The 15,795-nt window shown below is 39.4% G+C and overlaps 1 protein-coding gene across 2 annotated transcripts in view; it reads right to left on the bottom strand.

The window, feature by feature from the left end:
• The window catches only part of CHM (CHM Rab escort protein), a 51,189-nt gene that overhangs the window by 13,533 nt on the left and 21,861 nt on the right, over nt 1-15,795 (bottom strand). For both annotated transcript variants that reach the window (XM_058813989.1, XM_058813988.1), the window contains 4 exons: nt 14,640-14,756; nt 13,855-13,975; nt 11,404-11,629; nt 1,737-1,814 (listed from right to left, as the gene is read on the bottom strand). In XM_058813989.1, coding sequence (XP_058669972.1) covers nt 1,737-1,814; nt 11,404-11,629; nt 13,855-13,975; nt 14,640-14,756 — 542 coding nt within the window. The remainder of the gene's footprint in view (nt 1-1,736; nt 1,815-11,403; nt 11,630-13,854; nt 13,976-14,639; nt 14,757-15,795) is intronic.

Below are 15,795 nucleotides of genomic sequence, written 5' to 3' on the forward strand. Positions count from 1 at the left end.
CTTACCAATTACTATTAATGGTCTGTTGACTCAAAAGCTCAGTAACTCATAAATAGCCTCATTAACAACTTGATAGCTGATTTTTATTAGGCAAAACACTGAAGCCCAAAGTCAAGAGGAAATACAAGCTGGTGCAGGGGGGGATACACAGTGAGGAAGGAGATAACAGCAAGAACAAAACAGAAGATAAAGGAAATGGATATCTTGGATATGTTGTGCTTCTTCATATTCACTACCAGATAATGGCATTATTAAAAGCTCAGTGTTTTTGGAATAATGAACGTCTGGTAAAATCTTTAGAAGTATTTCAATAATTCTGCTCCTCAAAAATCTATCATTCTAAAATGGCACAAGTGAACCCCAAAAGCAGCCTAAAAAAAGATATTTGTGCTGCTTTTTTTTTAAACTGTATTCAAAACAAAGTCAGGTTAATGGAAAAGCAGCACTCCAGCTCTTGTGGAACGCACATAACATTATAAAGAAAACACTGATTTCAAAGGTCTCCAGGATGTGCAGAAGAAGTTGGAAACTGGGGCAAGCAGTGCCACTGACCAGTTAAGACCTGCACAGAGTGGGGTTTGGAAGTTGCTACCAACTAAAAGCTTTGTCCCCCTGCAAGAGCAGTTTAAGTATTTAAACATTATTGGAATATAAAACTTCCTACAGCAACAGTTCAAGTATCAGTGTTAAAATAAATGACAGTTCCTGAAAGGGGCAGAGTTTAATTTGCATATGAATTGTGCATTTGGAAGAACACACCTGATAAAACACATTTACGTCTCAAAGTCTACAACTGTGCAGTGAACTCCAGAATCTTCAGGAACAGGCAGAAAGGTAAAATCTGGAGTTTATCCAATTTCAGGGAAAACAGCTACTACTGGACCATGTCATGGCAAATGCAGCTACAAGGACTGTGCTCCAGGAATTGCAAAGGAGCTGAGAAATAAACTCACACCCCCTCATTTAACTACTCATTCTCCTAATACTTTGGTACTACACCATTTCTAAATTAATTCTCTAAATTTTCTACAAAACATCTTGAACTTTTCAATTATAAGCACTAACCTGCAAACAGAGTCTTTAAGACAGCCAAAATGCAGTTAGACTAATATCTGATAAAATGTGTATAACAGAAATAAGACAATTTACAGAGGTGTGAAAAATGCCACTAAGGAAAAAACTCTGAGTTGATTTTTCTTAGCTGAACTTTCAACCTGCCTACAGGCCTGATATTGTTGTAAAAGAATTTATTCTAGAATAAGAGGGCAGCATAGTTTATGACAACAATCTACCTAAAACCTCATTAAAGTCTTTTCTCTTGGAGTGACATGCATTATCAGCAAAGATTAATCTGATGAGTCTTTAGGTGAGCTCCATTTTTAAAAATGCAATAACAGAGGGCTTTGTTGTCATCTGATGAAAATCAATTAGAGTAGGTAAGGCCACAAGGAAAACTAACATCACTCATCACCAGCCCCCCGGCAGCTGAAATGATTTGTCTTCCAAGCTTGGGTGATCAGGAGCTGTAGTAATATCACAGGGAAAATTAATTTAGTTTCTATATTCTAGACCCACTTTCCTTGTTCTGGAGGTCCTATACACAAATTACTTTTAATCAAGGTTGATGTGTTATTAATACCAAGGAGGATCTCTGAAGAATCATTTTTTTTTCAATTGACTTGAGGCATTTTTCACCTGTGTTTTGTGTATAAACAGAAGTTGCGGGTGCCCCTTACCGGCCCGAGGCTCTGTCCAGCACCAGGCAGCGCACGGCGTGACGGAGGCAGTAGATCCCCCCAAACACAGCACACAGCCTGCAACAGGGAAACACAGCTCATTAGTGCAGCTCTGCTAATTGCAATCAGCCTGAGTGGTCAGCAAGGCAAAGCTCTGAGGTGTTGGTAAGACTGATTTACTGACAGAAGCAAGATGGGGAGCTGTTGGAGTGCAGAGGAGGTCACTGAGCTATCACAGGGTTGGAGCCAGGCTGGCAGAGCTGGGGGTGCTCAGCTGGAGAGGAGAAGCTCCAGGCAGAGCTCAGAGCCCCTGCCAGGGCCTGAAGGGGCTCCAGGAGAGCTGGAGAGGGACTGGGGACAAGGGATGGAGGGACAGGACAAGGGGAGGGAACAGCCTTAAACTGAAGGAGGGTAGGTTTAGATTGGATGTATGGAAAATATCCCTCCCTGTGAGGGTGGGCAGGCCCTGGCACAGGTGCCCAGAGCAGCTGTGGCTGCCCCTGGATCCCTGGACGTGTCCAAGGCCAGGCTGGACAGGGCTTGGAGCACCCAGGGACAGTGGAAGGTGTCCCTGCCATGGCAGGGGTGGCACTGGATGAGCTTTAAGGTCTCTTCCAACCCAAAGCAGTCTCTGATTCTGTGATTTTGAAGTGAAAGCATTTTGATTTATCTTCACAGATGACAAACTTGAAAACTTTCACTTTGCAAACCTGACTTCCAAAAATGGCATTATTCTGTCATTCTAATGCCAGATGAGCAGTTCCAAGACAGCCAGTCCCACAACCCCTCTGACCTGCAGGACAGGGGCAGCCCAAGGAGCTGCCAGTACCACCAAGTACCACGGGACACCTGGAACACCCAGCTCCCTAAAAACACCCCTGCTCCTCATGGAAAACCAGAGATTCATCCCAAAAATCCCAACCTTGGCTATTTGGAGGTTGTTGAAGATGCCACAAAGGTTAAACATCCACTGAAGAACTCAGAGAACCCAGAGCTATGGGTTTATTATCTCTAATGCTGCAATCCACAGCCTCCTGCCTGACAGCAGCTATCAGCATCTCAAACCAACTCAGAGGAGTTGATTTCATATCTTGCATTTAAGAATAGCACTATTAACTTAACTACAACTGGATTCCTTAGTTAAAAACATTAATTACAGTTTTCCTTCAACCACAGCCAAGGGGTTTTGATATATGCACTTTATTTTTCCAGCGTGCTTTGAAAGAACTTTGCTGCTTGGCTGCACAAAAATGTGAATTATTTCTTTCCAAGAGTAGCCTGCTATCCAGGGGATGAGGGCATGACCAGTTTTCATAGGCCAGCAGAAAAGTTCTTTTAAAATGAAAATGGAAAGGAATTTTGATTGTGTTGCTGAACAATCACAAACAGCCAAAACACCTCTTAGAACAGCCTAGCATGAAAAATGACACAGCTAGGAAGGACTTGCCAAAATTATTTAAATACAGAAACCGAAATATTCAACTAAATGGCACCCCAATAATTTATGACAAAGTAAAATCATTGTGCTGGCATTACTTTCATACAATGGGCTATTCAAGATGATTTGACTGCACTTGAAGTACAAGCAACTCTTTGATAGCATTAACCCTAAATGACAGACATTTAAACTGATATTACTCTAATTAACTGGCGACTGCCTCCACCAATAATTCAAGTTTTGCTGAAAGATAGCAACAACACTGTACTCAGCTTCAACTCTGCCCTGCTGACATCAAATCATATTACAGCTAAATTAACAGTTGTGAAAATTTTTGGCCTGGTACCTTCCATCATACACAGCCTTTAAATGCCATTTCAGACCCCATCAAGGCAGAAATCAGCAGTTGCAATTTTTAATACAGCTGTGGAACAATAGGACATATTAAAAGCTGCATTTTTGACAGCATATTCACAGTGATTTATGAGTTTGTATATAATTTGATTATTCTATTAATTTTACTGATTACTGATTCAGCTAATACAGTGAAGGTCACTTACAAAATAAATCTTCATTACATTTCACAGAAAGTAACTGCCTCCAACTAGTTGTTTTCTTTAATTAAACACTAATGTAACAAGAGAGAAAATAGGCTTCAGGGTTGCTGCATCTGTTGATACAAGAGGAGTTTACTGCTTTGATGTAATGCTCTGTGATATTAATTGAACAAAAATAGAATGCCTCTCTATTTGACATCTCGATTTCCAACACTGAGATACCACAAAAACACATTACAGACTTAGCCTTAGTTCACTCTGAAAGAATTTTAAAACTGTATCAAATAATTTTACACCAAAATCGAATTTTTATTTCTAGCATGTAATTTGTCCTCTGATTTCTACAATGCATGTTGTGATTAATTTAAAAATTGGCTAACTTTTAACTGTGCATTTTTTCTGTTGTAAGAACTATTTGTTTCTCTCCTTAAAGCTGAATACTCCATGTACAGCACTGCAAGCTTTGGAGAAAGATAAAAGAAAAACATGGCAAGTGCTGAGATAATGAATTGTCCGCTTTCAGTTTATTTTTACACACAGAGCAAGCTGTGACCTGGTTCTTATGTTAAAGTCTGCTTCCTGAAAGGCTCCTAGAAAATCAGACTTTCCTCCAATGTTGCTGTGTTCCAAAAACATTAACAGGTAGAGTTGACACAAATCAAATAAATAAAATAGCTACAGCTACAAAAAGTGATGGTTAATCTTCCAAACACATGGTTCCCATATCAAAGTCAAAACTTGGTGTGAGTATCCATCTGGGTAACACCAAAAATCCAGCCCCCAAAAAACAGCACCCAAAAACTAATGAAGAAAATAATTTATGTCATCCTGAACTGTCCTGGCATTTGGAGAGCTATGGAAAGGAAAATATGTGACAGAAATGCTTAGGGAAGCAGATGAAGAGTCAAATATTTTGACTTTTTCCTGCAGGCTGTGTTCATTATTCCTGTGAAATTTAAAAAAGTCCTGTAGGATTAGAGAAGCAGCCTATGCTCTAAATCCATCAGCAACATGACAATTGTACACCAATCACAAAGTGCTGCACTCCCCACCAGCACTCAGCTCACTCACAAACAGCACGTGGAGCCTGCAGCCCAGGTAAGAGGATTTCCTTCCCCAGATCTCCCCTTCCTTCTGGAAAACCAGGCTGGGACTGGGAAATGCTGCAGGAAGAGGAGCTGGAATGGCAGAGCTGGGGTACCAAATTTAACTTTAAAACTAAGAAATTGCTCCTTTTAATTGTATGGAATTTAGACTGCATATACAGAAATATCCATTCACATCCTGTGAAACATTCTAGCAGTGAACACTGCCAGTAAAACAGACAAGATAAAAACTGCTGGGCTTGGTTTGGGTTAGAGCACAAAGCTCCAGCTACTTATCACTGACCCTTCACAGACCCTCTGTGCACCTCTCTCCATAATTACAAAACTGGGGTAATTTCAGTCTATTTCATCAGAGTCTGGCAAGGGTTGGTATTTATTGTTCAGGGATTCTGAGTGATCACTCTGCACTGAAGTACAACTATTTCAGGAGTTTTAGCATTTGAGCTCCCATTATGTGATGTACAAGTTTTGTGGTTGGGGAAGTCACTGCTGCCTTTTACAGGCCCAAGATCCCAATTCCATTTCCCAAACTCAAATGTTAGAAGATAATGCAATAAAAATCTTAATTTATAATATATTTCTATGTTCCTATACTTCAGCCTCGCTTTGTGCCAGTGTAGATTTCTTAGGGTGTTTCTAAACCTGAGGAAATTCTGTTGACAAAAATAAGACCATGTTTAATCTGTCTTTTCATTTCAACTACTAATTAGTAATTTAAACAACTGCAGTACCAGCAGCTTATTGCTGATAAAAGTGCCATGATACTGATGACTCTGGGCACAATATAAAAGTGCTTTCTTAAAATTAACCATATTATCAATCTAAGTTTTTCAAGGATATTGCAATAACACTACTTTTTAGTGAATCAAGGTTAAGAGTCATTCTCTGGGATTCTAAACTCAAGAAACAGATGATTTCTATGAAGGTTAGGTGAGAAACCATCAGGCAATGTGTTTAAGTGACCTAAAAATTATGGTTAAAGCACTGTGGCAACTGTAAGAAATTGCCACGGAGCTGGAGAGGGAAAAAAGAAACAGAAGAGTTGAGTTGTTTCTGTGCTGCTGGGAGGGCAGGGAAGTGCAGAGGCACTCCCAAGGCTCCTCTCTGGGGAGGTGGAAGGACCTGGCTCCAAACCCCATGGACCCTGCTGGAGAAGCTGCTTCTCCTCAGCCAAGGTCACCCAGCTGCAGTTACACAACAGCTCTGCCCTCCCAGAGAGGCTGGGGAGAGCAGGACTGCAGGGCAAGGCACAAAAGCCAGCACTAGGAGCAGTCACTAAACATTAGCTCATCTATAGAACCCAGTTCTGTGTTCTCTGCCTCCAGAAAAGATACAAATTCCAGTTCTCTTAATCCTCAATGAAATTCAAGGGCTATTTTACTAATTCTGCCATGTTTAGGAAGGTACCTTTCTCTGTCTTCTGGTTTAATGAAAAAGGACTCTGCTAAATGCAATTTGCCTCCTCATCTCAGACTTGCTCCAGTAATAAACAATCCTGTCACTTCTACAGCTCTCCTGATAATGCTGCAAATATTCACATGTGAGTCAGAATTCTCAGGGAGACCCTGTAAGGCACAACCTGCACATCCCCACACGACCAGGGAGGAATTTCCTTGCTAAGGGACTGGTAAGACGTAATACCAAAATAATACATTAAGATATATTTGCCTCCTATTATCACCATTACCCTAATTATTAAACCCTGAAAAAGTCATCTCACAATAGTATTTGTATTTTGTCCTTTTAGGTTCTAAATATGCTTTTAAAATGAACCAAGATGATCAAGAATGAGAGTAGGACAATGTAAGTCTGACCCCTCAATACAATTTCTTGACTGAAAACTTTTCCCTGCCTAGTTAGGGGTGGGAAATCAATACACTGGGACAGCATCCACTGCATTCAGAGCATCCCATGTGATGGATTCTCATGGCTGAAGGCCTTCACGAGGTATAAACTCCTGCAGAACACAATTTCTAGTCAGAAAGAACAGGGAGCAAAACAGCTCTCATGTTTGCAAGTAATTTTTAAAACAAAGAATTGACAAACACTCAGAAGATAAAAACTAAAATGAGAAGGTATTCTCTAAGTTTCATCCACTTAATGCATTTTACAACAAAGGTTATTTCCAAATTAAGTCTTTTCCTGTCATTCTGAGAAATACTGTGGGCAAGGACACAAAAGCATTCCACAGCTGTATTAACGACAAGGCTCACTGATCTGTGAATAACCTGAAAAAAATGAAGATTATTGAGTTACTTTACCAATCTATCCATCCATCACCAGTGAACAGGTCTCAGAATGATGGATTATCTCACTTCCCTCATGTTTATCCCAAGAAAGAGTTTCTCCTTAGAGAGAAAAACAAACAACTGATCCTAAAACAATCCTGCTAATTCTGCTTGCCCATTTTGCATTCATCTGCCAACAAAGTGAGAAGAAAGATATCAAGTTTGTCTTTAAAGGCCAAACTACATTTGAAGTTTTATTATTTCCCTGAAATGCAAGTGAAAACAATTAAGAGGAAAGCAGCACTGCAGCTACCGGTACTATTCAGCATTTTAGTACAACTCAAGGAATAGTGAGAAGTTGTCAGTAATTCCAATTACATTTTCTGGTCCAAAGAAATGGAATAATTATAAGTGATAAGAGACAGATAAATATGAAAATTAGGTATTTTGAAATGGAGGACTGAACTTATATCTCACTATGATTTTTAAATCACCTGTGATTGTTTCACATGTGCTGACACTCAAATCTGTCACACCTGGTTGTCACCAAGAATTCACACTGATTGAATTTCTCATTAAATTCTCATTAATGTGCTAAATCATACAATTTACACACAGAAAAGTTCTGCATCTTGCTAAAATGCAGAGACATAATACTCATGCTTAGATTCAGCTGAAAAACATGGTGTGCCCAATTTTTAATAAATGACTGCAGTCAGGTTTCCTGAAGTCCAGTCTTGATTTCAGACCACTAAAACCTTCCTAGAGTGTAACAGGGACATAATTGGGAATTTTAAAGGACCTGAGACTACCCCAGAAGCTCTGACATCTCTAGCAGGTAACAGTGCACATGTAAAGGTAAAACTGATTATTCATTTTTAAATATATACAGGAACCCTCAGAATCAATCACACTATTCATCTTATCTCAGCCTGGCCTCTTAATCTTCCTGTAAATATGGGCACTGAAAGAGATGGAACTGTCTTAATCAGATCTTTCCTCCATCACTAAATTACTGCTGTCACTGTCACAGAGACAGAAATTACAATTTCAGGCAGAATCTGTAGGAACTCCTACAAAGGGTGACACTGCCCACCAAACACACAATGGGAAAGCTCCAGGTCTGTTTATAGGAAATGCACATTATTAACCAACTTCCCATGAGAGTCAGGGACTCACCAACTCCTCTGGCCAAGCAGCCAAGGATATTCCAGCACCTACTGCCATCTGTCAGCTTTTGGATAATTGTGTCTTTGTTATCCAAAGAAGAGAGAACGTGTCCCTGTGGAACCTTTGTGACATGACACAGGGGACAGTCACCAATTCCCTCTGAAAGTTCACATGGGAAAAACTACTGCTTCTCAGAAAGTCAATTCCATTTGCATGTCCATATTTCCATGAGTCCAGAGGAAAGAATCTGAAACCAAACTGAAGTGAAACTTTGCCTGCTCTGCCCCAAATTCAGTGTGTTCACAAAGCAAACAGCAGCAGATGTAAAAGCTTGTTTGGGTTTTCCTCAAGGATGAGATATTATTATATTCACTTGTACTTAAGATCAGACTATTGCTACATCATTAGAAAGGAGATTCAGGACAGTTTTGTACCAAGAAGGAAGCAAAGGAAGCTGTTAATGGCCAGTGAAGTTTTGCTTTTTTTTGTCAGCTCAGGAGAGCAGGAGGCTCCCAATGACCTTCCTTGTTCCACGACTCCAACTGATGGAGACAGAAACCTCCCATCTGTACCTCACCATATTGGTGATAGAAAAGTTTAATTTTCTCTCCTAAACCATCCCTGCTTAAACCAATAAAGAAGGAAGAGCGCTTCTGCTCGCTGGAGTGTCGTCAGCAGCTCCAAAAGGTTGTGGTGTTTATGCAGGACTCATTTGGGATGCAAGGATGTGACTTCCAAATGTCTTTGACTCATTCCCATCAATATGCATGTGTGCCATTTATAACAGTAGCCTTGATGAGAACACACAGTGTAACTGGCTGCAAGAAACGCTTAAGAGGTTTACATTAAAGCAGAATATAGAACAGTGGTTAGAAATCACAGGCCAGGTGACACCTTCCCCTGATAAGCTGGTGATAAAAGCTGTAGCCTGTGATCTATAGGCTCTGCTTCTGCCTCTTTACTCCACAGCCCCAGCAGCATTCTTCACATACAGCTCACTCTGAGCAAGACACAATCCTGAGGGCAGAACACCTTTAAAAATTGTGATTAATCTCAAAAAATATTATGGTTGCCTCCTAAATTGTTCACTTAAAAAGAACAGATAATGTTTAAAAAGTTTTGTATTAGAATTTTTGCAATACAAACCTTTTAGAAGTGTAATTACTTTTTGGTTTGACAGATTAATTTGCTCCATCCAGGAAAATACCCTCTTTGTTGTAAAAGTTATACATTTTAGCAAAAAAACCCTAAAATGTAGCAACCAGTGATCTGAAATAGAAAGTTCAGACCATCTGAAGAACTCCTGTCATCACAGAATGATTTTCTGATAAGAATATTTATAATACTTCTAGACACCTCTACTGCTAACTTGAAATATACTGCTGTTACAGATCAGAAAATTGCATGTGCTGGTTATTAAATAAAAAACAATTAAGCTAAAGGGATTTTGAAAATGCAAGAAAAATTACATGGATAAGAATCTACAGAGGAAAAAAAGCAAGCAAAATTTTAAATATTAAATTTACTTTTTTCCCCCAGGCATTTGAAGCCAAGGAAGGTTGAACTGCCAAAACTGTACTACTTCAATGGCTCTGATAACATAGTGATTTATTAATCTCTGGTCACATACAGATGTGGCCTCACATCTGGCCTCACATGAAGTCCTAGAAAGACACAAAGACATCCATAAAATCCAGAAACACAAGTTCTGTTGCATGACTGTATGCAGAATAGTTGCCTAACCCCAATTCTTGTTCACAAATGATCTGTCCAATCACCTAATTACCAAGGTCTGCACTTTAAATCACCATTTAAATACAGCTCAAGGAGCAGATGAAAGGTACTGACAAAAGATGGTAGCAAATAACATTTCTATTCAATGGAGCACAATTATTCCAGAATGTTTCTATCAAGACATAGCTGCACCCATGCTTTACACAGCCCAGCAGGATCAAGCTGCTAAGGCCATTCCTCTGGCAGTAATTTAGGGACTGCTCTGGAGAAGAGAAATGGAATCCATCACAGAGACAAACAGGAACACCCAACAACCTGCTGTAAACCACAATTTCATAGTAGCACACATGTAAAAAGCAGAACTTGTCCAGCACCAAACAAAGCAGGTAAGACCCTGCACTGCTATTTAAGGGACTGATGTACAGATATATCACTCAGACAAACTGGCCTCACCAGGCAAAGCTGCTTTTTTTAAACAGAGCTAATGTTTACTTCAGACCTCCAGGTTACCACATTAAACCCACATTGAGCAGATGGAAAGGCTGCTTGCCAGCAAAAGCAAAGATGAAAAAAACCCCTCAGCCTTTTAAAAGGCAGTTGAACTGTTGGAAACAACTGAAATGAAAACCACCCACCCTCTGCACCCAAAAGCACCAAGCACCAGCTCTGTGCCAGAACCACAGGCCAGGGACACCTCAGGAGCAGGGACTGCACTGCCACTGCCACTCAAGTGGATCTTGGGTTTTCCTGGAATCCTGGGCTTTTTTGTTTTATTTGCTTTCCAAGGCTCAAGGAGTGGAGAACATATGGCTGCTGCTTGGGATGTCAGAATGTAGCAGTGGCTCAGTGAAACAGAGCTGCATGGGATCTCCTCTGCTGGTCAGTTCATAGGAGCTGGAACCTTCAGTCTAGAGAGAGCTACAGAACAATGTCATGATTTCACAGCAATTGCCCTGTTTGTATAAAAGTCTGATGTAGAAAGGTTCGTTTTAAATGTAATTCTGAACTGGACACGTGGCACTATTCTTCTCTTTCAGAACAATCCAGTTCATTATTAAATATATACCTGTGAATGACAGATGAATTCTCAGCATTAATTAGTAACACAAATTGACAACATGGATCTTCCTGCAGCTTTAGGGTAGACTCACATACAAATTTTTTAACCTACTCAAAATGCACAGTCCCCCTTTTGGACAGATATCCCCGAGTCTCCTCTGTCAGATTTAAGAAGGGGCAGCTACATATGGGTTAAATGATGGCTTTCTCATTTCCTAGCCCTTATTAACTTACAGCAGCCACCACAGCCAGCAGCTACTACAAGCTGCATTTGTAAAACAATGAAAAATGTTGCAAAGCGGTGTCCTAGTGAGTGACACCTCTTACATGACAAGGGTTTCCTGTTTGGGATGTGTCTGGGTGAGTGAGGCTTACCTGCAGAAGCACTGTGGGATCTCTCCCTGCCCATACAGAGGGAACAGGAACGGGGTGTTGCCATAGCGGCCAAGGCACTGCAGGAATTTTTTTGTTGCCTGAAGCCCTTCCAGAGTGCTGCTCTCAGTCTGTGCCACCATTGCAATGGAGTGAAGGATGAAGTGCTGCAGGCTGGGGGTCAGCTTCCGTGTCTGCAGGAACTCAGCAAACGTGCTGGACTCGTGTTCTGAGGGAAAAGCACAGGAGGCACTGAGCACACTCCAACATCTGCACTTCAGCTCAAACAAGTGCTCTGGATTCCAGCAAACAAGAGCAAGTGAATTTTTCAACAAACATCTTGCTGAAAATGGATCATCCAGTCAACGAAAGTTAGAAGAACTACTCCCAGAAAGTGAGTTATCTCAGAAGACAGAAACAGCACTCCATTAAAATATTTCAAAATATCACAAACCCACTTTATGGGTCTCCAATGCCATCACCTATTCATTGCAAGACTTGATCTAACTCCATTTCCCAGCCCTGAGAGAAAAGTGACAAACTGTGGACTAAAATCCACCCAAGTGCCATGGGATGCTGTGTCCTGTAAATTACCCAAAATATCACCCCAGATTACAGCCACTACAGAACAGGACTGCTGCACCCACACTGCCAGTGCCAGACTGGATATTTGTGCTCAGAGAAGCCCCTCACACAGTGCCACAATCCAGAGATGAGAAGGTGCAGTATTTATTTTAATTGGATGACTTGCTGGCAACAAACAAATGTGGATGAGACAGAGAGCAGAAAGGGATCAAGGACTCTATCTTCCCTTTAAAATAATATTATTGCTGGCACATTTTGAAATTCAAAGAAACACAACTCTTCTGGGAGATGTTTAAAGCATGTTGGCATTGATACATCTCTGAAAAACTTTTAGTCATCTTCATAACAGAAAGATTTTTGCCAGGAAAAGATTGTATTTAAGCAATAGCAGGCTTCTATCCTATTCAGAGATCTGCTCTTATTTCACTTCTGGATAAATTCCTAACTAGTTCAGAGCCCAATATTATCAAGCTATATATTCTGTTCAAGATTCAACCACTGCTCTATTACAAATGTATCTTACTGCTCTTTGTACAGCCATGCACAAAGTCATAAAATGACAAGGGATTTTTTTTGTTTTATCATTCTAAAAAAATTCTCAAGTTTTCCACACTTCAAACTTCTTATATAATTCCATATTTTACAGAAAAAAAAGCTTTAAAAAATTCTTCACGCTCATGAACTCTTCCTATTAAAAGTCTGCCTTCCCACGAATGCAATGATCTCATCAAGAGCAATTTTAAATTTCTTAAGTTTTTACATTAGCCTAATCTGACTCAAAATATTCTCAATTACTTCTCAGGCTATTTTAAAATATAGGAACAAAAACTGTTTAACTGGCTCTGTAAGTAAAATACATCTAATGTTATTTAGGTACACGAATCAATGGATTCATTTAAAATTGATGTGGCATCTCCTTTTTTTTACTCAATAAATTTTCTAAATACCACAAATATCCTCACTGTGAGCACCTCCATTTCTTCCAGCAGCAGCAAACTGAGATCACCTGTAATCAATAAACCACTTCAGCCTAATGAGTTTTTCCCCTTCAGGATTTTCTGGAGTTCATTACAGACTCTCCTTTTCTTAATCTCACCAGATCTTGATACTGACTGTTCTTCTCTTGCATGTGTTCAATAATTTTCTCTGATGTTTGTACTCCTCATTCCTCACTATTTCTTTTTGACAGATTTTTTTTTCTCTTTGCCTTAATTTACTTTTAGACTGCAAGAACTGAGGACACCACTTCATTCTTTGTACCCTGAGGAGCACAAACCCAAAGCCCCTTCCTCCTGTTGAGCTGATTTCCCTCTTTGACCCGCAGCTCGTTATTCTTCACACATTATAGCTCAAATCTCTTCTGATTTCCTCTCATCTAAATAAGCCAACACTTGATAAAAGCACTTTGAACTTGCCCTTTACAACTAAAGAGCATTAAATTACATTTACTTTCGTAGTTTAAAAATTCCATTTTCTCCATTTCTGATTTGTTGTAAAGCATTGTGAAGGTTTACCTAGTAATCCAAAAAAACAGACAGAAAATTCAGATACATCACATTCTTTTAAAAAATACCTGGGGGAAGGGAGGAAAACACTTAAAAATGACAAAAAGCATTTTGCAACCTTGCTGTAATATATAATTTTGCTGTTAAAGAAAAATGTAAATAATAAATAATGTGAGAACTAGAAGAGTAAGTGCTTAAGTAGAAAAATTTAACACTGAAGTGAAAAGGTCACAAAAAGGTCAAAGCATACTCTAAAAATGAATCTGTAAAAATAAACCACGTGAAAACACAGGAGAGCTCTCAGAACTGTCCTCCCTGAAGAAAGTCCTGAGAAGGGAGTGCACCTTGTTCAATGAGATACTACCTTGGTATTCCTCAGGGTGCTGTTCATAGTCCAAACAAAATGTCAGAAATTTCATGAGCATTCTCTTCTCCACCATGGTCAGCTGTCTGCTGTTGAAGACATCTGCTCTGGAACAAGGCACCTGCAAAGTATTTTTTAATAATTTCAGATACTTTCCATACTCTGAATGTAAAAGGATCAAGCAACAATAGTCAGATAAAATAACAAATATTTCAAATTATTGTTTTCAATTACAGCTATTTTCTTATGTATTTATTTCCCCTAATTTCTATTGTAGCTAAAGTTACCAGTTTTCCACAATAAGAATATTCAAAAATCTTTTTTATCTCCCTTCAATTTCAATTGCATCTCTAACTGCAGAGATAATCACTTGAGTTTGTATTCACTGTGCCGATATCTCCCGTTGCCATTATCACACTGATTTCTATTGTATGTAACAAAGACAAATCAAGTCTATGTCAGACTAAAACCTAAATCTTTGAATCTTAAAATCTTTAAAACCTAAAATATTTGAATCTTCAACAATTATCTGCCAATCAGTCATGGCCTCAACATTTAGCCTGAGGTTAAGATTTATGTCAATGTGCTGGACTGCACAACCTTATTTTAGCTTGGTTTGATTTTATTTTCATATTTCTAGATAACACATACCAACATCTTTTCTTCCAGAAATTAAAACAGAATCATAATTAAGGAAAAAACACTCAAAAAACCAATTTCAAGCTTCTTGACTTTCAGGAGCTGAGATGAAACACAAACACATGCAGCCCATGGTTTTCTGGTACCTGTTCCACTTTCCCCTCGCGGAAGGCGAGAACCCGCGTGGCGTTTTTGAACTCGGCGTATCTGCTCACGTTGGACTTAATGAGGAGGTCAATTAACAGCCCCCGGGAGTACAGCAACTGCACAGGAGCAGAAAGGAACTGCTGGGTGAAGAGGATCAGTGAAGCACCCAACAAAATCCTCACCAGCTGCTCCCTAAATCCCCTGAACCAAGAGGCACCTTTTCCACAGATCAATTCCATGACTCCCAAGCTAAGGTTCAGCCATATATAATTTAATCATCTTTCTAGAAGGTACAAATATGAAATACAGAAGGGATAGAAATGTAACTATGAACTGAAAATGTTTGTATTGAAAAGTCTCATGGTACTGAGTAACAGACTTTGCAAGAGCACACAGAGACTTTCTGGATAAAGGTTTCCTGGGACACCAACAAGAAAGCTGATGTTCCCCTGCTAGGGAAACCCCAGCACAAACTCCTGGCCTACCCTGCTGACCACTCTTGTGGCTGAATTTCTGGGATTTGCTGCAGTTACCACCATGTCCCTTTAACAGAGTAAAAAAAGGATACAAAACAGCATTATCTGCTTAACCACCACCCACTGACTGGTGTTCAAGATGTCATTGCAAGGAGGCTTGGAAGTGGGATTCACATCTGGAACATGAAATTTGCAATAATGATTTCACAATGTCTTCACAAAGAATTGAATGAATTAGTGAAGAGAGTTTATTTTTCAGTTTCCAAAGGTTTGAAAAATCTTTTTAGGCACAATATGTAAAGTGAAGCATTCAACTTTGAAAAAACTTCCCTGTGCTGTAAAAAACATATTTTTATCTTTTTAAAAAGACAGAACAATCTGCATGCAGATTGCTCTTTCTTGTTTAAAAATACAAGTTTTTAATGGCACTATTTAAAATGAGACATTTTGCTGGTATTACCCAAGTGCTATATTCCATGACATTTATTTCAAGGCAATATTTCTGAGCTGTGTTTTTTGATCTCTTTGGTTATAAAACACTTAAGGTCACATATTAAATAACTCATGTTTGTTTTAGTGCTAACAATTCTTACTTCTCAAGAGTGGCTATTTTCCCTCAAAGGTGCTTTAAAACAAATGTCAGCATTTTAAGCAAAGCAAACGTACTTACGCAAAATAA

Source organism: Ammospiza caudacuta, chromosome 14 (genome assembly GCF_027887145.1).
Source record: "Ammospiza caudacuta isolate bAmmCau1 chromosome 14, bAmmCau1.pri, whole genome shotgun sequence".
Taxonomy (NCBI): domain Eukaryota; kingdom Metazoa; phylum Chordata; class Aves; order Passeriformes; family Passerellidae; genus Ammospiza; species Ammospiza caudacuta.